Source organism: Synchiropus splendidus, chromosome 8 (assembly GCF_027744825.2).
Source record: "Synchiropus splendidus isolate RoL2022-P1 chromosome 8, RoL_Sspl_1.0, whole genome shotgun sequence".
Classification (NCBI taxonomy): domain Eukaryota; kingdom Metazoa; phylum Chordata; class Actinopteri; order Syngnathiformes; family Callionymidae; genus Synchiropus; species Synchiropus splendidus.
Genome location: NC_071341.1, coordinates 7,999,413 through 8,026,577, shown reverse-complemented (window position 1 = coordinate 8,026,577; position 27,165 = coordinate 7,999,413). Strand labels below are relative to the sequence as shown.

General features: G+C 42.1%; 3 protein-coding genes across 4 annotated transcripts in view; 2 read left to right on the top strand and 1 right to left on the bottom strand.

Annotated features, from left to right (window-relative positions):
- The first annotated feature begins 1,190 nt into the window (after nt 1-1,190).
- On the top strand, nt 1,191-14,279 carry LOC128764268 (solute carrier family 25 member 36-A). Its single transcript, XM_053873895.1, has 7 exons — nt 1,191-1,687; nt 3,056-3,220; nt 4,870-4,947; nt 6,124-6,224; nt 10,176-10,242; nt 10,676-10,965; nt 12,635-14,279. The coding sequence occupies exons 1-7, from the start codon at nt 1,647-1,649 to the stop codon at nt 12,826-12,828; spliced, it is 936 nt and encodes a 311-aa protein (XP_053729870.1). The 5' UTR covers nt 1,191-1,646; the 3' UTR covers nt 12,829-14,279.
- A 4,675-nt stretch (nt 14,280-18,954) lies between these two features.
- Nucleotides 18,955-21,193, bottom strand: LOC128764266 (dynein axonemal intermediate chain 1-like). Its single transcript, XM_053873893.1, has one exon. The coding sequence runs from the start codon at nt 20,914-20,916 to the stop codon at nt 19,240-19,242; it is 1,677 nt and encodes a 558-aa protein (XP_053729868.1). The 5' UTR covers nt 20,917-21,193; the 3' UTR covers nt 18,955-19,239.
- A 91-nt stretch (nt 21,194-21,284) lies between these two features.
- LOC128764271 (SPRY domain-containing SOCS box protein 4-like) overlaps nt 21,285-27,165 on the top strand; it is a 42,238-nt gene continuing 36,357 nt past the window's right edge. The window contains exons 1-2 of one of the 2 annotated variants that reach the window (XM_053873898.1): nt 21,285-21,372; nt 23,485-23,575. The gene's annotated coding sequence lies outside the window, so the exon portion shown is untranslated. Of the gene's footprint in view, nt 21,373-23,484; nt 23,580-27,165 lie in introns of both variants that reach the window. The other variant, XM_053873897.1, reaches the window with a different exon arrangement.

The following is a 27,165-nucleotide window of genomic DNA, read 5'->3' as shown; positions in this document are numbered from 1 at the left end:
TCTGCTTATGGAGGAAGTTCATAAAAATTATTTTTTTGTTTCAGTCACACGGTGCAATGCATTTAAATAAAAAAAATGTTCCAATAGTTGAGACACCAGAAGTTGAAGTGATTTGTCTGCTATGCTTTGGAAACTACATTGATAGACAGAAGGTGTACAGGTGCGTTCACCCAATCTGAAAATATAGAACGGAAATATAAATAATATACGTACAACATAATCTCAAAGAGACCATGGGAGCACCCTCGACCTCAAAACACACAGCTGCACTTAGCACATCCGTCACGGGGCCATAAAAAAAACAGGGCCATGCGTTAAGTAAAACCTTGACACAATTTTTCCCAATTTCCTCTCCTTTTAAGTGAAGCACACAACACTAATGCACCACTACAAAGACTCAAATCATGTGTTCACTGTACAGTTAACCTAATCTGCATGACAAATTTGCTGAACTGGCAGTCAGCAAACACTAATCTTTCATGCTGTGTTGTGTAAACACACAGTCCAACTTGCATACATACACAATAGATGCTGATTTATTTTTGAAACAACCAATGTAACAAGGAGGATTTCATGGTATTGTGCAGTTTAAGGTACACATAAAATTGGCCACCTCCTCACCTGCAGTGACCACAAGAACCCTAAATTGCTGCCATTGACTTGTAAACTCATAATTTTTCTCAATTGTTTTCTATATGATCCTGGGGCAGAGAGGTCGCTGCTGTGCTCTTTAACTGGCGAGTCAAAGGGGGAGTCCCTCATGAAATCCCCACCCTCATGACCGCATCTAAAGATGAGGTGCATTAAATTGCAATGCCTGTTTGGAATGCATTTCAAATAAACAGTGCTCATTATTGTTGCATATTTAATTCAGGTGCCGCTGGACCTGAACTGAACCGTCCCAAGGAGAAACTGGGGATCATGGAAACGCAAACCATGGACTGTGAAAGGATAGATAGATACAGTATTTGGACCATCAGAGGGAAAGAAAAGTTGTAACGAAATGCACGGACAGTGCCTTTAAATCAGATGTGTTCCGACGTGCATAAAAGAGTTTACGGGAATTACGAGATCAAGGGTAAGGGTATTTATTTCATATTTAGCAAGTCCTTATGACGACATTTTAGCAGTGGTTGAATGAGTCGTGTTCGTTTTTAAGCGCTCTGTCTTACGGAAGCTCATTCCTGTCCGTCATCCAAAATAAATGAGCGATCACGTGAGGGAGTAGTGAAGGGGCGGGACATCGTGAATTATTAACCAATCAGAGGGTCTGTTTTGCGGGCGCACACTCGACGATAAACAGTGGGAGCGGAACCGCGGAGAGGGCATTCTGAGAGGCTACCACAGCCCTTCTGAGCCAAACTGGAAGGCAACTTGAAGACTGGAATTACTCATCATCCACACTCCATGAAGACGACTGTTTTAAGTGAAGATGAGCGGAACCAGCGGTCCTCATAGCCGCACTGGAGCGCCCTAGCTAACGTGCTAGCTCCATTAGCCGTTACATACCCTCGTTGGTTCCACGCAGCTGACCTCCACAGCAGACATCACAATATCATTTGTTTTTGAAGCTGGTGCTGTTTTAGCACCACTACTCCAAGTCCTTTCCGGCTGTCTCCGTGATTACCTCACGAATATGATACACAATGAGCCAAAGAGACACCTTGGTTCATCTGTTTGCTGGAGGGTGAGTACGCTCCTGATGCTAGCCATCGTTGCTCGCGACATGTTATTGAGTACTGGAATCGACGTTAGTCTGAATGTGCTGCTGAGATGGACTTTTAAACACAAGCATGCTTATTAATGCGCGTTTAACGATCCGCACCACACGTTTACCTCGGGCTTGGGGCTCAATGTCACCAGCCAATGTCACCAGGATGTGTGGCGTTTGAAACCCGCTGTCTGTAACGAGCTGATCCTAGTTAGGAGAAAATATTGCTCTGTGTAGAAACAAGGTGTAAAAATTAACCGACAAGTTACATGACTGAAACATTCCCTGACGATTCGACCGTTTGCACCTCTGAGGCTGTGTGCAGGAATTCGAAACTGATGCAACATCTGCCGCTTGCCAAGTCTATTATGACACAAATCCTCTTTTGAAAAACCGTATCGGAACTTGAGGTGCACAGTCTTTGGTTCGTTTAAATAACTCTTAAATGCCCGTGTTTTCCTCCCAGCAGTGTATTTCGTAAGGGTCGGCAATACTGCCAAAAAAGATGACGATATAATTTTTTTTATATCGTCCACTTTTTGAAGCATCTGTAATGACAAATGTTTTTAAGCATGTCACAAACAAATATGCCACTAAAGTTTAAATTTTTTGGATACAATGTGTAACAAATGTAAGCAATCCACACTCAGCATTTGTAGAAAACTAAAACAAGGCGCTTTTTAAAAGAAAAACAAATAAGTCAACATGTAGACAAATTGGTGAAAAGCTTGTTCATTGATGTACATTTCTTGCTACATGTATCTTTTTGTGAGTTTTAATTGTCTCCTTAAGAGGGTTGATTTTTATGTGATGGCCAGTAGAATTCCATAATAAAGCCACACGTGAGCCAGTCACAATGCGTTCCCTGTCACCATCCGACCGGGAAGTATGAAAGGCATATGCTTGGTAATATAGACGTTTTGTGTGTGGTAGAAAGTGCTATTAAATTCTTCATCAAAATGAAAACAAATAACATCTAAAGTGCGTCTTTGTAATTGTGGTTTGAATCAAATGAATTATTGTGTATTTCAAACCTTATTCTATGTATATGACTTCACTTTAAACATCAAAAACTACTGACTGAAGGGAAGTCATACCGTTTTTTTGTCAACATTTTGTCTCGTGTGAGACAAGCTAGACCATGCTTATACTATGTGGTGTTGACTGCTGAGCTTTCAGCAGCCGTTCTTCAGCCTCTTTTCACAACCACATGCTACAGAGCTTTGGGATTCCAACACCACATAATTTATTTTAACACCGTTCTTCGCCTATGAATGTCCACACAGGACTGCTTGCTGATGTGAAGTTCACTTGCATTGTTTTTGCATTTTGTTTTTCTTGTAGATGTGGCGGCACGGTTGGAGCCATACTCACCTGTCCCCTGGAAGTCGTGAAAACTCGTCTTCAATCGTCTTCCATAACGCTCTATGTTTCTGAAGTTCACCTCAGCACCGTCAATGGGGCCAGTGTGGCCCGAATGACTCCTCCTGGTCCGCTGCATTGTCTCAAGTGAGTCCTTCCAAGGGCCCTATAAAATCTGTTTTTTTTTTATTATCGAAGGTTTTTTTGTTTTAACTTTTGGGCATCCTTTTTTGATGACTCTAATAATTTATTTTTGTATCAAATACAGTGTTTTTTTTATTATGAACAGCTGAAATGTATACAAATGAAATAGAAATCCACTTATATTTATTGAGGTGAGAATACAAACAGTTTTTTTCCTCAATGTATCATACAGTACGTCAACAGTCTGACATTTTAGTATCATTCAAAAGTAACCAGAACACGTTATCTAAGCTTCAAGACCAGTTACTCCTTTATCTACTCTTTCTAATCAGTTCACCTGACACCGTTTTATACTGAAATCAAGAATCAATGTCTGCACTCTGCTAGCAGAAGTTGATCATCAGCACATTCTCAACATTTTTCTTGAGATTCTTTAGAGAAGGAGTCACTCCTTTGATGATAAAACTTCTATATTTGAGCATTCTTTCTGCAGATTTGTTTTAGCATGTTGAATCACACGCTTGGTTTAGATGGTGTTGTCGCAGTTGGAGTGTGAGCGATTGTAAGCACTTCCAAATAGTCACTGGTTTTCAGAACCATATCTCCAACAACATCACAGTTGTTGTCCGTGAGTGCACTGTTGGTACTGAAAATGTTGCCGACGTTGCAGCATCCCTAACTCCATGTAAACAAAAAGGTTTATCCACCACATTATGTTGAAATGTTCTTTGGTAAACAATAGATAGTGTCATCGGCCCCTACCTTACCCTCTGACATTTAAGATTTTTGGAAGTTTGACTATCTAAGCAATTCTGAAAGTAATGCCATAAGTCTGACTGGTTTGCTTCCTTTGTGCCATGCAATAACCTGTTCAGAGTACATTTCAGTTGAGCAATATCTAAAAACATGTCATATAGAAGTGCATACCTGCGTGTTTAGTCTAGCTCCAGTTTCATCTGGCAAACTCTCCGAGATCCACCCATGCACTAAATACAAATACATGACTTGTTTCTGTCATCATCTTGGGCCTTATGTTAAGGAAGTGTTCAATGAAAACAACTCTGTGGTCTTAAAATTACTTGTTGTGGAATGAAGAGCGTTTTAGTTTGGTGTTGTTTTGCATATGTTGTATTATGACTTGTATTATGACTCTTTTGTTTCTGCAGTTCAGTTCAGGATACTTTCTCTGTAAGTTTTATGGAACCATTGTGTTATAAATTCACACTTCAAAGAGACTCAATTGGACTTTGCAAGTAAACTGTTTTCCTGACTGTTGGCAGAGTTGTGTGAAGAATCATTCTGTGTTTTGAAATTGTGGAATATAGTGCTACGCTGCGAGAAAACTACTCAAGTCTTGAAAGAATTTACAAGAAATATTTATTATATTTTAACATTTCGTGGTCAGGCTCACTCAATTATATTTTTGTTCTAGTTGTTTTTTTCCCAGAAAGATTTCTAAGGTGAATGATGTTTTAAAGTCACAGTTATTTGGCTTTCCGTTGGTGTTCTGCGCTTTTGTGTTCTACAGTGGTAATTACAGGTCCAGTAAAACTTATAATATATGTATTATCTAGTATTTCATTTCGTTTCATTTCACTTCCAACACAACCAGAAACCTCCATGTACCTAATTAATTTTTTCTTCCATTTCAGGTTAATATTAGAAAAGGAAGGGCCTCGTTCCCTTTTCAGAGGGTTGGGGCCAAACCTTGTGGGTGTTGCACCTTCTCGGTAAGAAATCTCTGTTTGTCTAAACATCTATTAGTTAAGTATAATGAGGAGTGTACAAATTGCATTGTATTTTTTTCATTTTTGCTGACTGTTTAAGTTTTCATGGTTACGAAAAGCATTTGGGTGGCAACTGCGTATGCATCCTTATTTGTGTACCATTTTGGCACTAATGGTGGCTTGTCCCATCGGTTACACCCACACTTCTGTAACGGCTCATTTCCCCAAAATCTATGAAACAACAAAGTTAGCTGTGTAAAGTCACCCTGGTCATTTAATCAACCCCCAGTGTGCGGGTGAAGGTTGCTAAGTGGTGCTAATGACTACAGATGGCAAACAGTAGTGCTCAGCAAACCCAAGTAAGATACTTTTGCCTGTGGTAATGAGGCTTCTGGTTCTTTGACAGAGATTTATTGAAAGCACGGATGAACGCCTTCCCTTAAGTGTATTTAAAAAAGAATATGTGTCAGTTAAATATTAGTTTCTAGGGCCCCCCAACGTCGCTGATCATTTGAAGGCTTTTGAAAACAACTTTCTAAAATTCATCCTTTTAAAAAACCTTAATGACATTCCAGAGTGCCACAAACTTACTTTAACATTGTGTTGTTTTCTACTTATTCCTCTGTTGGTTCCAAGCAGTCGAAGTCTATCGATTAGCCATATACCGTAATATCTATAACTATAAGCCGCTACTTTTTTCTTGCACTCTGAAATCAGTTTGATGTTATGAGGCTCATATCAAACCTTAAAGTGCATAAAATGTGCTGTTTTCGGCCGTGTGTCCGCAGCTCCAACAACATAGATCCCCTTGAGGACCAGAGACAAGAATCAGCAGCTGAGACTGACTGTGGTGTCGGAACTTTGGACACGTGGGCGAAACAGCGCATTTTGAGCGCTTTAATCGAAATCATGCCTGTTGCGCCACTGACCTTTCTACAGAGCAGACAGCACCACTGCACCCGCGGCTTATAGACCAATGCGGCTTATGTGTGGACAAGATCTCTGTTCTTTTTTAAATTTCATGGGTGCGGCTAATATTCTGGTGCGCTGTGCGCTATAGTCCGTAATTTACTGTAGTTGTTAATAGAAATTTAAATAATCAAACTTGGGTACTACAAGGTTGCAGTGCGGGATTATCTCTTATAAATAACATGTACTTTTGACTCTTGCGTCTCACAGAGCCATTTACTTCGCTGCTTACTCAACTGCCAAAGAGAAGCTTAACGGTGTGTTGGAACCGGACTCCACGCAAGTTCACATGGTTTCCGCTGGGATGGCAGGTAACTTGCTGATATAAGGTCAGCTTTTTTGTCTCTGAATCAGGTGTTGATTCATCACTATATTTGAAGAACTTGACACAGTGTACTGCTCTACTGTACCTCATTGAAAGACACTTGGCTTTAAATACAGTTCATCTATGCCCCGCTGTGTCAGGGAAGGTTAACTGCGTACCTGTCACTCTGACCCATTTAGGAATGCAGCTTCACAAAGTAGGTCAGTGAGGCGGTGGTAGCTACGAATGTGTGTAGTTTATTTATGCGTAGTTATTTATATCAAAGACATTTTGGTGAAATTGCCACAGAGCCACATTTAGCTCACTGTGACTCAGACATTTCAGCAGCTAAGTCAAGGTCAACATTTGTGGTTGTGGCCTTCTATCCATAAACATGCCACAGTGATCCAGCAGTGTTGACAGATGGAGATGTTAACTTTTCAGCACAGATATGATTTATTTATGTCATGACCTTGAGCTACACATGACAACTGTGTCTTCAGTACACTAAAATGACTTTTGAGGAGCCAATCAACCCGTGAAAGATAGTCATGCAAAATAACTCTCACTGTATGAAAAACTGAGAAAATTAACATTTTGGAAATCAGGTTCCCCACACAAAGAGGGCTGTGGAACTGCAACACATGGTATAACGGTATACAAAGAGTATATGTGTGGAAAACTAAGGAGAAACTTTGGAGCAGTTCTATTGGTTCATATGAGACATGGTTGCAAATGCAGTCATTTCAACCAGTCATCAGTCAGTTTCATTTTTGTATTTGATATAAAACCTAGCTTGTTTAATGTTTAAGATCAAGGATTAACTGCAATACTTCTCCACTTGGGCCGCAGAGACATGTTGAATATAGTTGATATAATCATTGAACTTGTTGCAGATGGCTTTGCGTTGGTGAGTTGCAACGTCAGCGCTCTTTTCCACGCCTCTGTTACTTGGCACAATGCACCGTAAGAGTAGAGGCTGCGGGACACGTGCAACATAAAACGCTGAAAGCATTCAAACATTGCACACTCATCATAGACGAAAGCAAGAGGAACTTGCCTTTCAATCCACATTTTGAGCCATTTAAATTAAAACTTCCAAAACGATATTAACTGTTTGAAATTGTAATCAGATGTGCTGCCGTTTTGGTTAACCAGTCGTATGCAGACTAATGGTGATGGCAGTCGGTGGATGCTCGACCATCAAATTAGTTGCAGCTCTAATCTCCATTCTTCATTTGGAGCATAATCTGGTGAACAAATACTGAAAGGGAGACATGACACTGTTAAGATGTTTTACATTCACTTTAGTGTAATATTTGTTACGAAAACACCACATACTTGCCTGAGTTCCGCACCACACTCACATCCAGGTAGAAAAAAACGAATGAAAGAATGAGGTTGGGAAACAGTAGCGTCCTGATCTCGCTCTTGTCTACAGCTAAATGACTTCACTCACAGCTCTAATGGACCGAACAGTTTTCAAATCTGACCTCTTTTAATCAAACAAAGAGAGCCAGAGCAAAAATAAACCTCACTGTGTAATGCACACACTGGGAATTTTGATTCGAGTTCTGGACCTCTTCCTACCTTCAGACCACCTGAACTTTATTCAACCAAGAGCACAATGACTGGGCCTCTGAAAGTGGCTGCTGAAAACATCTCAAACTCGAACTCAAATCTTGGACGCATGGATCTGCTCCACATATGTACACTTTGTCTATGACTTGGAGAGCTGTGAATTAACACTCAAGAAAAAGCACATGCTTGGTTAAGAATAAATGTACTAAGAATTAGGTCCAACACTTTTACTCGTAATGTGTTTTAGTATTACTACATCAGATTTTGTCCTTTTTGTTTTATTAATCAAAAGGCATGGCCTGAGTGCTGACGCTTTTGTGACCAAACAATACTTATGGATGGTGGGGAAAAGTAAAATGGTTGCATGCCCGTCACTTTGCTACACACACGCTTGTGTGTCTGTTTTAGGCTTTTACTCTACCATAGCTCTCTTCTCGCAAGGGCATGAGACCCCCGCACCACCAGGGGTCTCTAGCTGCATCTGTGAGGAGTTACTTGGGTCTGCGTGAGTACTCACCACAGATCTATGCTTTTTTTCCTACTTAATACATCTGGCTCTTCTTTCTCTCTCCTCATCTCTTTCCTGCACTCCCTTCTCATCTAGGTCATGGGATAAAACAATGTATTTCACCTGCTTGCATGTTATTAGTTGCTCCTTTCTAGCAGTAATGTAGAATACAGTGGGAATGGCACTCGATGATGTGGCACTTTACAACTGCTCAGTTCCTTATCAGCTTTACTGGGTCTGCTGTCTACACTGCAAAATCTTCTCCCGTTGTTTTTCACATAACTAGGTTGTGGAATTGTCAAACTATCTGGTAAGCGTTCATTTACAAAAATAATTTGTTGTTACAAAAATAAAGTCTTTCAACACACTTGGGAAAAATGCTTTCAGACTGTGCTACACTATGGATGGCTTTATTTTACCTCTGAGATATCAACTCCAAAGCATCTTGTTGGTGGCACCCTCAAGTAGTGATGGGTTGCTGGAGCTTCAGGAAACAGTGTCTTCATTTTTAAAAATTAGTAGGTGGCGCTCTTTTAAATGATGGGAGGTTTCATTGAAAATGTAATTTAAGTTTTCTGACTTCAGAGTAGCGATATCAAGGCATTAAAGGCACCAGACTAGACGGCCATTAATTCAGTGTTCCTGGATGTTATTTGCTTAAAAAGAAACTCTAGCAGGAGAGACTGTCCGAAACCGTAAGGAAATGTAATTTTGATAGTTAAGCCAGAAAAAATGGACTCCCCACTGGAAAACAAAGTACTGAAACTGGAACAAGATAACTACAAACTGAAGAAGATATTCAAGTCCTGATGACTGCAAACACCTACAGCATAATGTGGAAATGTTGAAGTACATGAAGACACCCGCGGCCGAGACTTAAGAAGAAGCTTGAACTCTTGGATGCCAAAAGCAAGAGTGGAGAATATGAAGACATATACCGTGCCAGAAGACGTGGAAGCTGATAAACTCAGAAGCTTCACAGAGAACTTAATGAAGGACAAGGTGGGATAAAAAGGTGAATGTGTTATCGACTGCACAGCGGACCAGCTGGGTGCCTTCCCTGGGTGTAATACCACAACCTATGTTGCTGAAATTCCACAAGGAAGTAAAGAAGTTCAAGGTTCTCAGGGCAGCAAGGCAGGCAAGATACATCATCATCGATAAGACATTTCACCTCTTACTAAAAGTTTATGAAGACTGGAAGTAGCAAGTGGCAATGAGATACATTTCTGGAAAGGAAAGCAGAGCCGCACTTTTTTTATCCAGCAAAGCTAGAGTTAGGTTCCAAGATAATGTAGTGGAAACCCATCAGACCAATTCCCACTGGCGTTTAACTAACAGAATATGAACAAGAACAAGGAGTGATGACGAAGACTTGCACGTTCAGGATGCTGAAGTGGTGAGAAATGGGCAGAGATGTGCAAAGACACAGTCAGAAACACCAATGACTCACTCATTATGATATTTTTTTCATTGTACATAGTGGAACAACTATCAAGGGATTAGTTTGATTCATTCTTTTCAAAAGGGCTCTAAAAATGAGGACATTGTTTCATGAAGCCCCATCATTACCAGTGAGTCTTATGACAGTAAAACTTGTGTTGCAATAGATCAACAGTCAGACTCATGATTGTACTTTGAATGGTTAAGGAAATACTAAATTTTGCATTGGAAGAGCGACAAACAGGCAAAGCTTTTAGAGGTCCAGCAGTGGAAAAGTGCCACTAGGTGTTTTTGTTTGTTAAATGCTGTTGTTTAATGATAACCTTTATGCAGCATTGTTACATTCTATTTAGTGTTAGAACAAAGTCGCACTTGTATATTACGGTTCTGGATCTCATTTAATCCTGGTGTGGCTCACTTCTGCAGGTTTTACAGCCATCACTGCCACCAATCCTATATGGCTCATAAAGACCCGCCTGCAGCTGGACGCAAGGTACTGTCAACCTGAATATATTAGTACGGCCCGAGTAGTGAAGTCACATTCTGGCTTGTCTTTTGATTTTGCCACTTGTTTTCCTGTCTTTTTTTCTTTGTTCTTTTTTAAAATTAAATCACACACTGTTGTGCAATTTTTATGTGTTGCGAATGATACTTAGACTGACTCTGCTTGTTAAAAGAATGAACTCCACAGTGCTGTTCAATGTACAAAGTCATGTGGTGCTTTTTAAACTCTTGATCATATACAGAGAACATGTCAAAACCCACAGGTTTGACCCAGATTTTTTTGCTGAGCGGGGCAGAACAAGTTGACCTAGCTCCTATTTTGAGACTGTCGAGTGAAGGAATTTGTCTGTTGTGATGTTTTTTGAGCGATAGATGTGCATTTGAATGTGCATGTAACTGGACCGTTTAACTTCCATCCTCAGGAACCGAGGGGAGCGACGGATGAGTGCGTTTGACTGTGTGAGACGGGTGTACAAGTCAGACGGCCTGCGAGGCTTCTACAGGGGAATGTCAGCTTCATACGCCGGCATCTCAGAGACTGTTATCCATTTCGTGATCTATGAGAACATCAAACGGCGCCTTCTGGAAGCCAAAGCGCCGCAGAATGTGGACGAGGAAGAGGAGGCATCGAAAGACGCGTCGGACTTCGTGGGGATGATGCTCGCTGCTGCAACTTCCAAGACCTGTGCCACATCCATCGCTTATCCTCATGGTGAGATTAGAACACACTTACTTGATAAAAGTCAATTGTGTTTTACAAGTTCTGGGGCTTTTTCCCTTGTATTTAAATAGCCTATAGCCACACATCAGTTGTATTTTCCTTAATAATGTCATATGTATAGTGTTAAATCATCTGCCATATTCAACTTATTTCTGTTTTCCCCCTTATTGCCTGATCATTTTCAGGCTTTGAGAGGAGTGTATTCCCTTTTTGTTGGCAAGGTATACACTGCATATCATTGAAGTTTATGGTCTGTCCAACAACACATATGTTTCTGAAAATGGATTAAGAACAGTCATGATAAATGCGCAAAGGCAGACACAGTAAAAAAAAATTACTATTTTTTTTATACTATTCTGTAAAATTTGCATGATGTGAAGAAGAGAGTGTTGGTCCGCTCAGACCATGCGCCACCATCTGTTGATTCATTGAAGTGCAGATGAGTGTTTAGACCCTGGTGTGGCGCTGTCTGCGCCATCATCATGGGCTTTGACCGATGATTTTAATGAAGCCTAAATGCTTTGTGATGTTTCATCGACCCACAGCCGATAAATGGAGCATTGGAGTTCAATTCCCTCCAGATCTCCAACAAGACTGCGAAGCTAGAAGGATCTAAACGGTATATCCGGGCTGAGGGAGGAGTAGTTTCTGTTTCAAGCCACGAGTGTTACGCAAGGGACCAATATGCGGGTGAAACTAAAAATAGACTTTTCAGCACTCCTTGTGCTGGAAATGTGAGTCAGAACGGGACATTAGCCAGATTTTATTTGTGTTTGTTTATTTGTGCAATATTTCCTCGCAAACTGTTTTTCGCAATTGCCTGTCTTTTGGATCTATTTGTCAAGTTATTGTTGTCTAGAGTATCCTCTTTCTAGGAATCAGCTTGTGATGTTTGATTCATGGATATCTACCAGTGATGGGCTGTTGTGCCTTCATGACACAGTGGGCCTGTGCCATTTCCCGCCCTAGCACTCAAAGTTGTATGTTCACGTCTACGTGTAGTGTGTCCCAATACTCCTAAGACCGAGGGCACTCGCCGTTCATCACTCGCCGTTCATCACTGACATGAAACCGAGGGGGCTTCGGAGCTGACTTGAAACCAAGTGGGAAGATGAAGTGCGGATAGATTCCCAGGATACCAACATGTTGGATAACTTGACTTAATAACAATGGGGTGTAAGACAACAGGGACACTTGATGTACAGTTAACAAAACACATCCTTCAATGTTGCCTACGTTGTCTTTACACGTGACATGCGTAAAGCGTAATGTGCTGTCCCAGTTCTTAGGAACAACAATCACTTCTCACTTTGTCGTCAGAGGGCACTGCATAGTGGAGGGCACTCCAAACCCAGTGTTGAGGGTGAGAAATGGTACTAGCCAGTAGTCCTCATTTTCGTAGCTCAGTAGGTGGAGTTTGATTTTAGGGCACAGAGTGCCATCTAATTCTGAAAATAAGGACACTGTTTCATCAGTCTATTGTGGACATGCACGTGCACTTTAGAATATAAGCCAACCGTGACTCGAACAGGCAAGATGAGGCAGCTGAATTCCACACACAGAGGCGTCTGTTCGGAATGCATGCATGGCATTCTGCAAGATTTTGGTGGCTCTCGTGAACTCAGTTACTCACCTCCTTCTCCTCCTTCCGTCTCTGCAGAAGTGATTCGTACCAGACTACGGGAGGAAGGCTCCAAGTACCGCTCCTTCTTCCAGACTCTAACCACGGTGGCCAGGGAGGAGGGGTACCGGGCCCTGTACCGTGGCCTCACCACACATTTAGTACGACAGATCCCAAACACTGCCATTATGATGTGCACCTATGAGCTTGTGGTATACCTTCTGAACGGTTAGAAGCTCCTCCTACCTGCAGACTGTCCAACGTGAAGGGAGACAGTGATCTCGAGCGCCACCTGGAGGCTCACCTGCTGCTCCGCAAAATGTCTTTTGGGGGCACTTGTTGAAAATGAATCGCACAAGAAGAATTAATTCAACTTACTTTTGGGATCATTGTTTTCATATGGACATTATTTTTATTTTCCACCTTTATTCGCTTAATGCTCTGTCTGCTTGTTCTCTGAAACAAGTCTATACTGCCGCTAACAAATTCTTAAGTGGAAGCCCAACTGTTGATGCCTAGAAGATGAAGTTTATCTGATGCAGCAAGGTCGAGAGGGTTTGGCTGAAATGTGACGCAGAGGAAGTGAAGAGACGTAGTTGTACACTGGTTCTAATTCAGTATACTGTTGTAGAAAACAGCTTCTCAAATGTCACTTATCAAATAGATGTCCCAAAATGTCCCTTTTTTTTTTTTTTTTTTTTTTTTAACACACCATTTTTAACTACTGGAATGTGAAACACTGACCCACTTTTGTAATTACGTAAATCTTTTATTTTAATGTAACATGGAGATATATATATGAATATATATATATAGATATGAACAGTGACATAAATACATACCTTATGTGATTTTGTGCCATTTGTCTTCGCAGTAAAGATAAATGAAACATCCACTTCGTCATTGCCCGCCATTTTTGTCTTCATGCACTTTCTGTCAAATTCGAATTTAACCACAGCCAAGACCAGACAATCCCTTGCTACACAGTGTGAATGAAGTATCACAAAAGTTGTTCTTTTCTAATGCTTATATTGCTTTCAGTTGCTTGGGAGGGAAATGTTTGAAGGGTTTTCACCTTTTTAGAATACATTTTCTTTTTTAGGTTTAGATTTAAGTGTGAGTCTTTTTGGATGTGTCCTGATCCATCGCTTACATTTGACAGATGCTAACATTAATATTTGTGAAAATTTGCACTTAATTTTTCACATGGATCATGACATCAAATGCAAGACTTCTTATCTCGTATACGATGCTATTGTCTGAAGTCTATAATAATGTAGACAATAATCTTGAAATTACTTACATGTGAATGGTGGGTGTATTAATTCCCGCAGTTAGCATCATGGTACATTTCAGATATCTGAAAATTCAGTTGAATCATAGCAAATAATTTAGAGTGTTTGGTACTACACTCTGTTATTGTTTTACACGCCGTGGTCATTTTCTGTACAGGCATGTTCCAGTGAGTGATGTGAATGTTTGCCTCCATGACAATCACCCTCTCCCGTGTTGTCTTTTAGTGTGTGAGAAATTGTATGAAAGAACCTTGAAGGAGCCTCTTCAAACACAGTGTTCTCAACCCTCCTTGTGTTTCTTTTTCATGTTGGCATTGATGAGTCAGCAGGAAGGTCTGGCTCCATCTGCATTCTGTCAAACAAAAAAGTCAATAAAATGGAAGCGTCAATTTGTTTGTTGGTCCTAGTTTCTCTAACAACAAATACATTATATATATATATATATATATATAGATATATATAGATATATATAGATATATATAGATAGATAGATAGACAGATGGAGAGAGAGAAAAATATCTTTTTTTTTAAATTATTATTATAGTTGGTTGGTCTCTTAGTTAGGGCCAGACACGGATTAGATGACATTACATTATGATTCATAAAATGGAACCAATTTCCATTATTTCCTGCACGTGGATTAACACGCGTTATCAAAGTATTATTTAATGTTGTGATGTGCTGATGAAGCTTCATGAAACTGTCCTCTTTCAGAGCTCAGTAGATGGCGTTACTGGTGTAAAAAACATTTCAGGTTTCATTAAAATCCATCTCGGGGCCACAGAAAATGAGGACATTGTCATGAAGCCGCATCAGCACATCACTAACTGTGATATCTAGATATTTCATGGAGAAAAAAGTGATCATTTATAGCATCATGCCACAATAATGTCATGTTATGGACCTATTTTCTATTGTAGAAAGTCTTTTAACCGACTGCTGTGCCAGGTTGAATGAAAACACGGTTGATCACATGCAATAAAGAGATTCCTTTGTAGATGAAGGGGGGAATATTGTCACAATCTGTAGAAAATAAATAACTCTATTGTGTATGTGTGAAGCTGCTACTAAGCAGGTCATTTAAACAAGAGGTCAACCACAGAAGAACATTATAAACAGCCATGATAGACTCTTCTGGTTCTACCTGACAATTGTATTGTCCAGTTGAAAACAGAATTGGAGGTTAATACTAACTAGGAGAGGTGCAAAACTGTTGCTCCTTGTTGTGTTCATGACTCCTCATTATGAACAAAAGACATTCTGTATTAGTTCAATACCAGATGTTTGCGTCAAATATAGGACAATTCAGCCAAGGTTTAGTTCGAAAAGCTCCCAACAAAGGTGCTGCACAAGGTCAACAATTTGGCGCTTATTTAGGATGCTGCCAAGTAGTTTTGCACAGGTCAATAAACTCAATTTTCCCCTGCCCTTACTTCAACCCAAACAAGCCTCAAGCCACCGCAAGTAGTCTTCACATGCCTCACAAGTAGAAGCTGTGTTGTAGAGAGTTCAATATTAGTAGCTGTTGACTGTTTTTCAATATTGAATACACACCTCCAGACATATTTTAGTATTTATGTTTGTCAGTGTAAAGTGTTTAACATGTTTTGTCAATGGTTTTATAGACGTTAGGGGGCACTGTTGTTCAACAAAAATAATAATGTTGGAGTTTCTCAAGGATCGAGTTAAAAGGCCAAAAGCCAGTGTCAACCATTCAGCCCTGCTTCAATTGATCATTTTGAATGGGGCTGAAGGCTTTTTGAAACTGCGTAAACTCAGTCGTGACGGATGCAGCTGTTGTTTGAAAAAAGATCTAGAAGCTGGGCATCCTTCTATTTCCACACCCACACTCTAAATCTCATCTACATTTTCTGTGCTCATGCTGTTTTATTTATTTATTTTTTTACAGTTTCTATGGTGCTTCTCTCACACTTCCCAAACCGAGGACGTCTACTGACAAACTAACAAAGTGAACCCTGACGACAGACAGAGGATGTCTACCCAGTTCATCTATATTCAGCAATTGTGACTATGTTTTAATCCCCATCATGGGTCAACAGTGTGTTGCTCAGACTGCCTTCGAGACAAGCCTGTGCCCTCTCTGGCAGTGCGTCCATGTTGGTCTGCTCAATCCCAAAAGTCACTTGGGTGTGGATCCTCACCACAGCGGACCATTCACAGACACTCACAATACTGCACGGTCTTTTGGAAACTGCAGCTCAGGTCAGATTTCAGCTCAAATATAATTTGCCTTTCTGTGTTTTGGCCAGAGTCATGGACACCTAAGATAGAAGATATTCTGAGATATGAAGATTTGATTTCAATTTGTGATGTATCCTTGTGTAATCCAATTCAGTATTATCTGTATTAAAGATTGACATTTTTCACAAAGGAGAACTTCTTTGCAGTGTCTTTCATTTATGTATCTATCTGATTATCTCAATGAACACTTGAGGAGTTTAGATGAGTCAAGAAGGTTTAGTTTGTTCAGTTGTTCTTGAGGCTTTTATTCAAACACTTACGAGTCTCAGGCGAGTCCTTTCTTTTTGGAGCTTTGTGCAGCCATTTCAGGTATTAGGAAGCTGTTTGTCAGACAGAACACCTGTGAGACTCTACTGTAGCCTGAGCGAGAGGACGGTCTGCTGTCAGGTCAGCAGGTGGAGGAGCTGCAAAATGAAAATGAAAGTGGAGCTTTAAGTTCCTGTACAGTTGAAAGTGCCCGATTACTTTTGGCGATCTCATGTTAAAGATGAATACTGACTCACACTGGCATCTTGTGGATTCAGGTTGTGGAAAAATAGTCTCTGTAAATGCTTATTATTATTAGAGTTTCCTCTCTGAACTTACACAACTTTTTATTTGAGGCAACAGACAGACAATGCAAGTGATGCCTTGAGTTGTTTATAGTTATTCAAATGCTGACGGAACTTTTTTCCTCACCATTTACCAAACTGTATGATAAACTCCAAAAACTGCTGAGTCCCACAGGCAGTTTGTAATGAACAGGAAGCTGCTTCCTCCACACTGCAGCAATCTCTGTTTCACAGATGACATGTTGTCGTGCACTCTGCACTTGAAACAGTGATGATTAATGGTGAAAAATAAATAAATGCCTTTACCATAAGGCGCCCCCTATTGACTGGTCAGGGCTAATTAAATCTGACCAACATCCCGACCCATTTTATCCCTTCAGGCTGGTTTGTCACTCAGAGTCAATCCCTGCTGAGCTGAGCGACAAACATGGTGCACAGGTTACTCACCAAATCAGTAATGGACAGTGGGCTGGTCACACAAAGTGGTTCCAAACCATTGTGTTTTTTCACTCACCCGGACTGTCCAACAGGGTTTGTGAGGTCGCAATGACATAGTTCGCATGACACCTGAGAATTTATATGTCTGCTTATGATTATGTTCACTCTGCTTTGTGTTTTTGCTTCTTTTTTTAAAGGTCCAATGGTCACGTTTACCAGCCCTGACATTAGGGGTCTGTGGAAGTTCTTCAACTAAGCAGGCGAAAAAGACTCTAGTCCAGATATAGTACTAAGGTTCAATCCTACGTCCAGCTCGTTTGTTCAATGCCTTCAGGTAGGATGACTCAGAGAAGCATCAGAAGATGAAGCCCAAGTGACACCACCCAATGGTTACTACGCATAAAAATAATTTATTATTGTGTTACTATTTGAATGAATCGTACACACCACTTGAAAAGCTAGAGTCCGTCATCACAATCTGGCACTTCCCCAGGAGTAGTCTTTTTACTCCAGTTCCTTTTATACCTGTTGCCACAGTACCTGCTTGGACCTTTCAAAGGAGAGGCGGACTGGCCAGGAGGCTTAAACAGGATGTTGGATAGGCTTTAAAAGTGCTGTGAGGAAGTGTTTGAGTACGCCACCTGATCAGCTTGACCTTCGAGTCCCAGACCATTGGGCTGCGTCCTCTGACAAAAAGATGCAGCACCCAGGCTACAAAGAAGCCAACAAATGTGCCTCCAAAGTGCAATAAAAGAAAAAAAAAACTGAACAAACAGGGAGTACTCTTGCAGTACTTACATCCACCTGTGGACGACAACATAAATCCTCCTTCTAGCCTATTGTGTAGTTCTATTGAATTATGTCTTAAAATTCAAGATGGCGATGATAATTGCTACGGTCGCACATGTATTTTCAATGTGCATGTTAGTTATGTCCACCAACTTGTTGTTTGGGTGAAATAGGGGCTTCTCTGGGTTTTACACGCAAACACACAAAACAACCACCTTCATGAGCAAGTGAATAGAAGTTCAGCCAAGTCGAAACAAAGACGTCCCATTTATTTCCCAACTCGTGGTGATTCGATGACATTGTTTTACTGTCAGGACAACTGCCAAGTATGTCCTGCTCCAAGTCCGAGCGGGAAAGAGCCACAGTATGAAGATGTGACCGGAGAGTGCTGAGTCAGGAGGTACAAGCTGGGGGGTGGACAAAGAGAAAGAAAGGGTGAGGTGGCGGGTACAAAGGAGCGCTGGTTGGTGGAATTGGGCAGAATATCAAATGTGCAGCGAGGGGAACTTCCCACATGATGTTTGCACGTTTGCGAATGAAAGTCAAGAATGGAGCCATCCAGCAGGAAAAATCCCGAGCTGGCTCTTTGGGCACGATCGACACACATTAGTGGGTGAAATGAAATGGTTTACCAACATGTGTAAGGGCTAATGTTATAGCCAATCGACGGACGGTTTACGTTGTCATGAATGTCATCAGCTTCCCATCCATTACCCCATTTATCTAGATCTTTTATGAATAGATATGAGGTCAGCTACCTGGAGAGTTCTGGTCTACTTTTCACAATAAGAATAATTCTCTACAGAGTTTCTTAGCTGCCACGATGACTTACTAAACTTTGGTCTGAATAGCTCTGGATTACATGAGCGGTAAATGACCGCTATCCATTAGTCGGACATTGACCTGACTTTTTCTGTTTCTGAAATGTTTTTTTACGACAGAGAAGGTAACACATTTGGTCAGGAAAGAACAGATACAATATGAATTTTAGAAATGTATATTTTTTTTATTTAAGGACCAGTGATGCAATACTTTCAGTATATGGATACATGCTTTTGGTCTTTCTTGTTCCCTGGACACGTTTCCTTGTCCTGTCCAAAATCAGACATCCACCAAAAGTGGTGATTCAGATGGTCATTATTGCTCGGTATCCTCTGGCATTCTTAAGCTATATGGCCACCTTCCAACATGGAGGCGGTGGCTCTAGTATGAATCTGTGATGGGTGGCTACCCTCTGGTGTGATGGACAGTGACAGTGCTGAATTGCATTCGCAGATGAAGGAAGATACGCGTTTGTCTTGCTAACATCTCAGTTGTTCTGATCTTGTTCCCTAAGAGAGCTGAGTAACTTCTCCATCTTGGCAAGTTCAGCTTCAGGGCCTTTGGGCATTTCCTGACCTTTCTCCCCCTTGGGTCCTTTTCTGAGATTTGGAGAAAGTTTGAGGCTGGTGACATAACTCCGATCATCCCCGACAATGATGAGAGGCTCGACTGGGTTAAACTCTATGGAGGTCAGTTTGATCTTTTTGGCTACCACCTGCTGTTGGCAAAGGGGGTCGTACTTATTGAGGCTTAGATCGTAAACTGTGACTTTGCCATCGATTGAGACGGCGGCAAACACAGTAGAGGAGTACGGGGCCCAAGCGACGTTAGCGACGGCAGAACCCAGGTCAAAAGTAAGCATCGGTGTGTTGATGGTGTAGTCCCAGATCTTGATAGTCCAGTCTGAGCTGCATGACATGAAAACCTTTGGGTGGTAGGTGTTCCACTTTATTGTATCCACCGGCATCGTGTGTGCCTCAAAGGTTTCCAGAAACTGGCTCGAGTACATTTTGGAGCACATGTGTATTTTTCCTTCCTCGGTGCCAACTAGGAAGAAATTGTCAATTTCCTTGTGGAAGTCGAAAGATGTGCCACGAACGTTGCTGATCGTCTCAGCGTCCTCAGGGCCTTTGGCAAAAACGCCATCTGCTGGAAGCCTGATAATGTCCCTATAGGCCAGTTCGTTCTTCACCAGTGTCCAGGAGACGACTCTTCCGTCAGCGGATATAGAGCAGAAAGTAGGGTTGTTGGCCATATCGTCGGCTTGCCAACGAACCTCCCAAACTGGGTCGGTATGCTTCCCAGTCTCAGGAGTGCTCCTGTACACAGGGTCCGTCCCTTTCTTCCGCAAGTTGTACACTGCCACATAGCCATCATACAGACCCACTGCCACCAGGTAAGACCTCTGGGCATGGATGTCCAAGCACAGGACACTGGACGCCGTCGGGAAGATGTACTCCGGAAAGGTGGAGTTCTTCAAAGTATAGAAAATGAGCATTCCATTGCCTTGTTTACTGAAGTCATCAGAGCCCATCCCCACGCCAAACAGGTCATTATATTTCTTATTCCAGCAGAGGGCAGTGACAGAAAGTCTCTTCGCCTTGTTATAATGGAACTTCCACAAGGGAAGAAGAGTACCTTCTTGTCCCCTGAACTCATCGGCAGCATCCTCATAGTATTTGAAGTCCTGCGCGAGGTCATCGAATGTGTTCTGGTGGAGCATTCGTTCAATGGTCTTGGCTATTTTGGCCACTCTGTTGGCATTATAGCCCTTCTTCAAGACGGCGTCCACATCTTTCACTGGCTCTTTGGATTTAGGCTTCCCTTTATCGCTCTGCTTCTTCCGAAAGCTTTTGTATGCATGCTCAAATTTCCACTGATTTGCAGTTGCCGCGAAGGTGTAGCACTGAGGAGGCTCTATTTGGCAGCCCTTCTCTCTCAGTGGGAAATGTTGAGTTTGAGTGGCCCTGTCAATCACTGGAGGCGGCTCTTTTTCAACTGAGTCAGCATCACCCGGCTTATCTTCCGCTGCTTCTTCCTTGTCTGAATCCTCACCCTCCGCATCTGAGTCAGGATTCTCATTCTCCCCGTCTTCTTGTAATCCCTCCGCATCTTGATCTGCTTGGGCATTGTCTACTTCATTGTCAGAATTATCCGACTCCATCGTCACAAGTTGTGTTACCTATGCTGGATAAGCTGTAAGAAACTCTGTCTAAAGAAATGCTGCTGTTTTTCTCTTCGCGGTTCAAAAACATTGGCTATGTAAAAAGAGAGTCATCTTTTCAGGCCTTCAGTCAAGAGCTCAGCAATTATACCTGTCCTGAGTGACTTTTAAAATATTTCTAATATGAAAGCCAGATTTAAAAAAACAAAGGCCAAGAAGTTAAAAGGTCATTTGATCGACCTTGAATGTACTTGAAAGTACTTGAATGTACTTGAAAGGCAGGATTATGACTTCATGCTGGGGCTCTGATCTCTCAAACTCAATTTAATTTCTGACAATAAATTCAATTCAAAATGAACCAACAGCCAGACAACTGCTGCATGGAAGTGATCTGAACTTTGGATGCTATTTCCATCCATCGTACAGTTGAGACTTTCAGAATTCCGTCAGCCTAAGGTAAAAACTAAGATAATAGGGCGAAAGGCGGTGAATGAAAGCTCCAGATTTTCTTCCAGCAATAAGATAATCTCATCATTCCTTAGCTCACGACAAATGTTCAGTTCACCAATCACAAAGTGGCGCTTGAAATAGAGACAGATGAGGCTCCCTGAAGCACTGAGACGTTCCATCAAATTGGTTTGAGGCTTGGAAAGAGGCTTTATGTGTTGCTATATTCACTCTATCACACAATGAAGCAGACGATAAGCATTAAATAGCGATTATGTCGGAGCACCGGTGTGGTGGGCGGGGCCCTGAATAGAACACTAATTTGGATTAAGACTGCGACAAATGAAACGGACGTCAGAAGCAGTTGACTGGAAGAGTCAGACCAGAACGTGATGTCAGCCTCCGTTTGAATTATATTAGTTGATGTGGCAATGACTGCCACTCAGACTACAAGGAGTGCTTTCTTCTCCTAGAGGTGTTTACCATCGTAAAACACACCCATCGTGAAACACACACAGGGTCCTTCTAGAACTACCAGAAAACACAGGTTCAAAAATGACCGAGAAGACCACGCATGGGGTCCAACAGAAAATACTCAATAAAACTCCAAAACCAACATGGCGACTGTTGATAATGTACCTCTTGAACAAAAGACGAAATGACGGCAGCATTTTAGGAGGCGGTGGAATTGCCGCCATTGTTATGTCTTCTTCATGTCTCATTAGAGCAGCGTATCGGGTAGTAACAGCAACACTGCCTCCCCATGGTATCCGGTGGTACTGCTCCGTCTGGTCCATGTCCGTAGGCTTTGTGGAAACATACAGACATACGGACAAAATGATCGTAGAGCACGGACCATCTGAGCCATTGCCCTGTACCACAAATGTCCACTTCAGTACGCTGAATAAAAACTCAAGACAAAATCTGACATTCATTCGCAATCCAGAGGGAACACAAATGGAGTTGGGTCTAAGGCTAGCCCAAGAGCAGTAACTGGGGAGGGGTCCACACACCGGTCCCAGGGAGTCAGGAGGCCACTGAGTAGAGGGAAACGGAACAGGTATACTGACGCCCATCTGGAGCACAGGGATAAAGCAGGTGGTGTGCTATGTCAAAATGATAATTAGTAATACAAATCAAACCAAATAACATTTACGTTTTTGTCACAGCACCAAAAAAATAATAATATAGGAATCATACCCAAGCGTACATAAACTCACCATGAGATTCCACAGTGACTTACTGTACGACCAAACTAGAAGGATCAAATGATAACCAGCTTTTCATAACTGTTTCTCCTTCACCTTTGCCACTGCTTTATTACAGAATTTTTTAGACTTTATCACACTCCATTTATCTTGCTATTTTAATCCATTTTAAATGGCCTTTCTCGTTTCTGCGGCTGGAAGCTGAACTTGGACATTGTCATCTTAGTGGGATATCGACGTGCTCTTGACATCATGTGTCGCTTGGTGCGCTTTGAAAAAACTCCTGTCTTGGTTGCACTTGTCCCCTGGGCCACTGGTTTGACACATGCTTAAAAAGAAGTTCCTTTTCACTGATAGTTCTTACTAATATTACTGAATACTTCTGTTTACTTTCTACTTCTGCTTTCAACACGTCTATTTACAAATTCTAATTTGTTCGGTCAAATATGACTGAAAAAACTTTCAACATTCCAGCTTCAGTCGTTCTCTTAACTACAGCAATTATATATATATATATATATATATATATATATATATATATATATATATATATATATATGGAATAATAAAATATAATTCATAAAGTGACTGCACGAATGATCAGAAAGACAATACAAACACAAATAAACTCACCATATCGGGACACTTTTATTTGCAACCCTGTGGATCGGGATCTGCTCATGTCGTGTTGTGTAACTTGACACTGGTCACCTTTCTCTGATCCCGAGCCGCCAGCCAATCAGCGGCTGTCAGGAACACGCATGCAGGGCGATAATATCCGCGGCTGCAGGCAGCACGAACAAAGAAAGCCTCGGCTGTGTACCAGGCTCGTCTCACCGTGTCAACACCAAGTGGAGCCGCTTCTCCCAATGCGTTCTTAACACTTTCACTCTCTCCTTTTCCGTGACTGCAGCTCAGCTTGGAGAGAAAGGAGGGGGCGCCTGCCGTGTGCGAGTCGACTTCGCCGAGTGTTTCGTACGTCGGCTTCTGGAGGAGAAGACGCGGTAGGTTCGTGTCTATTTCTTCCTAACACCACTGGCTAAACAACGCTGACCACAACCTGAAGTCATTCTACCTCCTCGGTCCCTCGCGAGGAGGTGAAAACTCCTCCTGTAAACTTTTGTTGTTCTCAAACGGGGGAACGCGGCTTCCGATCTCCACCCCCCTTTTCCAGTGCGTTGTGATTTCAGTTTTTACTAGAAGCGTACAAACGCTGAGCAGCCAAATCCCGCACAGGTTCCCGACACGATTCTCAGCGCTGCGTCTACAGCTTCTGCGTCCTGTTGTTTACCAGTGGGACCACTCGTGACGGCTCGTGCTTTTGGTTTTTAGTTTGAGGAAGTCACTGTGCGTTTGTGTCACCTTTATTCTGATGCTGCTTTTCATCCTGATACATTTTGGATTTATGTTGCCGCCATTAACGCGCACACCCTTGAACCAAATGTATGATTCCCATGACAGATGATCATAAATTATACAGTCACATATACGCAAGTTCACTCAGCTGTGTCGCCCTGCCCTGTCTGCCGCGTCCTCGTGGGTATTGACATGCTTCTGTCCACATGAAGCGCTGGATGAAATTGATGTGGGTGGACAAGAGCAGATGGTAAGATAGAGACCAAAGCAAGATGTGACTTGGTGCGTCTGATGCTGTGTGTGTGTGTGTGTGTGTGTGTGTGTGTGTGTGTGTGATCAACAACTAGTGGAGGCTGGTGAATGCGACTCCAGACTGCGCTTGAATGTTAATTTATTCTGCTTCAGGATGATTGACATTATTCTTTCTTGGAGGAACTGGTGACCCATGTTCCGCACATCTGGGATTTGACCCGGGTGACTGATGTGACACCACTTGACCCCTGATCTGTGCCACTGTGAGTGGGTGGCATTCGCTTGCTCGAGCGCAGTTTGAATTAAACTGAAGGAGTTCTGCTGCTCAGTAAACAGCTCAGTGAGAAATGTGATTTTCACTTATTTGGACTTGACTGCCCTAATGGTGCGGTTAATGGCTCCGCCAAACCTGCATGCCCCTGTTTAGCTCGACTATGATCGGACTGGGTGATCTGCGCCTGTGTGAGCTTCTGCTGCACCATGGAAACCAACGTTGAATTGCCAACTCCTCAGGAAGCGGTGAAGATGGTCTACTTAGATTATATCGGAGCTCTCGCACATACCCATCTAAAGCAAGACTTTTATGAGACTATTTAACGGTGATATTGAAACTTAAACCAAGTCAGACTGTGGTGATTCTTTTTTTCGCAATCCCTGTCTGTCGGTCTCCCACTTGTTTTGTGCGTCGAGCATCATTCAAGCTGACGCCGACTATCCTAGCTCCGTGGCGACGGAACTACAGTATATTTGCATATATTCAGTCATTCTTGAGAGACACGGAAAGCGGTCAAAAAAGTGCTGACCACGACTTCTCTGAATTGTTAAGTCGTAGACGAGTCCGTGTTTAATCGAGAAACAGGGCATCAATTAATCATCCAGTCCTGATGAAACGTCAACATATAACTGACGGCAACAAATCATCCAGTAAGAGCACTGAAGAAACTGGTTGGACTAGACAATAGCACTGGGAATCTTCTACTGTCTCACGATTTGATTCTGACATTTGGGGCCACGATTCAATTTAAAATTGATTTTTCAATACAATTTTATTCATCACAACCTAATCTGCTTAGCCTGACGGAATGAATAATAAAGTCATTGAATTGCCTTTTTTGAAAGTGTGCTTTTTAACATTTACCCATGCTTTGTGCGTACTTACAAAATGCCAGACAGTCAGCTGAATGTTTAATTTTTCAGAAAATTGTTTTTGGATACATTTTAAGTTGATTCTGAATACAAGTAACATCCGACTTATGACCCGGATCGGCTCCGACCAACTGGACGTAAGTCGAATGCCATTCAAAACAGCTGACTCGAGGGTTATAGGTACTACTGTAGTGGTAGATGGCTGAGTCAGATGCTGCGATACTGTGCTGCCGTAACTGTCGTACGCGATGCTGACTGGCTGCCATAATTGTTGTACGCGTTGCCGGGCTGGTACGTGCTGCTACGTGCTGTGGTGCCAGACATTGAATTAAAAAGTGTCTATAAGTACGGGTGGACGTAAGTCGAGCAGGTCGTAAGTCGGATGTTACTTGTACTAGTAAATGAGAATCACTATTCCCATGTGAAACTTTTTTTCTGTGTGCCCCTACTGGCCAAGACTCACAGTTTGTTTTTTTTTTCCCTTCAAATGTCCCTTGCCCCAGCTATTTCAGTGGGTGCATAAATATGTAAAAGTGGGGATCTGGGAATTTCCAGCTAGAGTAGCTGCTAGAATCATACCTGTCCCCTCGTGTCACGTAGCAATCCTAAAAGTGATAGCTGTCTGTATACATGAAATTAGGCTTCAAATGCTGAGGTTTGAAGAGGCTTTATGACAAAGAAACACTGTTTTAAAACATCTCCACTCAGTCTCTGTAGTTTGAGCCACTTGACATGTTCCCATCATGGATCATTGAGTGGGTAACCGACTGGGTCATTACCTGCTCCTGTCAAAAGTAGATTGAAACAAGAAGTGATTTGTGAGATCCTTTAAAATTTGTGAAAACATTTTTCCTTATTATTCCTTTAATGGGGTCTTGGGAGCCAGAAGCTGATCCCAGTTTAGTGGGGCGAGAGGTGGGTGACCCTCTGGGCTGTTCATCCCGAGGCATATATATATATATACACAGCCTACCACTCCCACCTACATTCAGATAAGTCATCAATTACCCTTTGTGTGTTTTTGGACTGCGGGAGGAGGTAACCCACGCAAGCAAGGGAGACAAAACAAGACTCCTCACTGGGTGGATCCAGGTCCACTGCAAGAGTTGCTGCCTCCAGACCGCTGCACGCCGTGAAATTGTTTGGATTTTGACGTCTCTGTAGTCTTTTCAGTGGATGTTTTTCTGTCTTTGGAGAGTCACGTGCGTTCTCAATTGACAGTTTGGTGCTGTGTGCCCAGTCTTGCCCCTTCTGCCTTTTCACACACACATGCACACTTAGTTCCACGGCACTCCCCTGCTGAAGCCAGCTTGTCTGACGCTGACTCAGCAGACTGTTTGTTTTGAAATCCCATTAAGAGCATTGTGGTGCCGAGCACGGCCGTGCCTGCTTTTACAGGACAGTGGGTCACTTTAAGCGACCGCCAGTGCCCGCATGCTCGCACAAGCCAGTGTCTGCAGCCACAGACACCGTTTTCAACGACTACGTGTCAGTCTGGTCAAACAGGTTGTCTAAGTGGGATTGGCAGTACATGAAGAAGCATGTAACTAGTTATAGCAATGTCCCATTTTATTGTTATCAAACCCTGTTGATATGACCCACAGACACTGTATATTCATAAATCTGGACAACTTTTGATCAACTGTTGTGATTGTGGTTAGTTTTCTTTGACACATTTGGGGATGGAAGTGGAACCACTAGCATCATTCTGTCAGTGTTGATCACAAGACTGTTCTGATCTTTTCCCAGCAGGGTTCAGTTTTTGTAGTTGGGGAACATGCTTGAAACCAACCCGTGTCATTTTGAGTGTCTAATCGCCTCAGTGTACTGTCATGCTTTG

Coding starts and splice junctions, on each gene's coding strand:
- LOC128764268 (XM_053873895.1), top strand. CDS start 1,647: ATGAGCCAAAGAGACACCTTGGTTCATCTGTTTGCTGGAGG. Junction 1,688..3,055: donor GTTCATCTGTTTGCTGGAGG/GTGAGTACGCTC, acceptor TTTTTCTTGTAG/ATGTGGCGGCACGGTTGGAG. Junction 3,221..4,869: donor GGTCCGCTGCATTGTCTCAA/GTGAGTCCTTCC, acceptor CTTCCATTTCAG/GTTAATATTAGAAAAGGAAG.
- LOC128764266 (XM_053873893.1), bottom strand. CDS start 20,916: ATGGAGTCGGATAATTCTGACAATGAAGTAGACAATGCCCAAGCAGAT.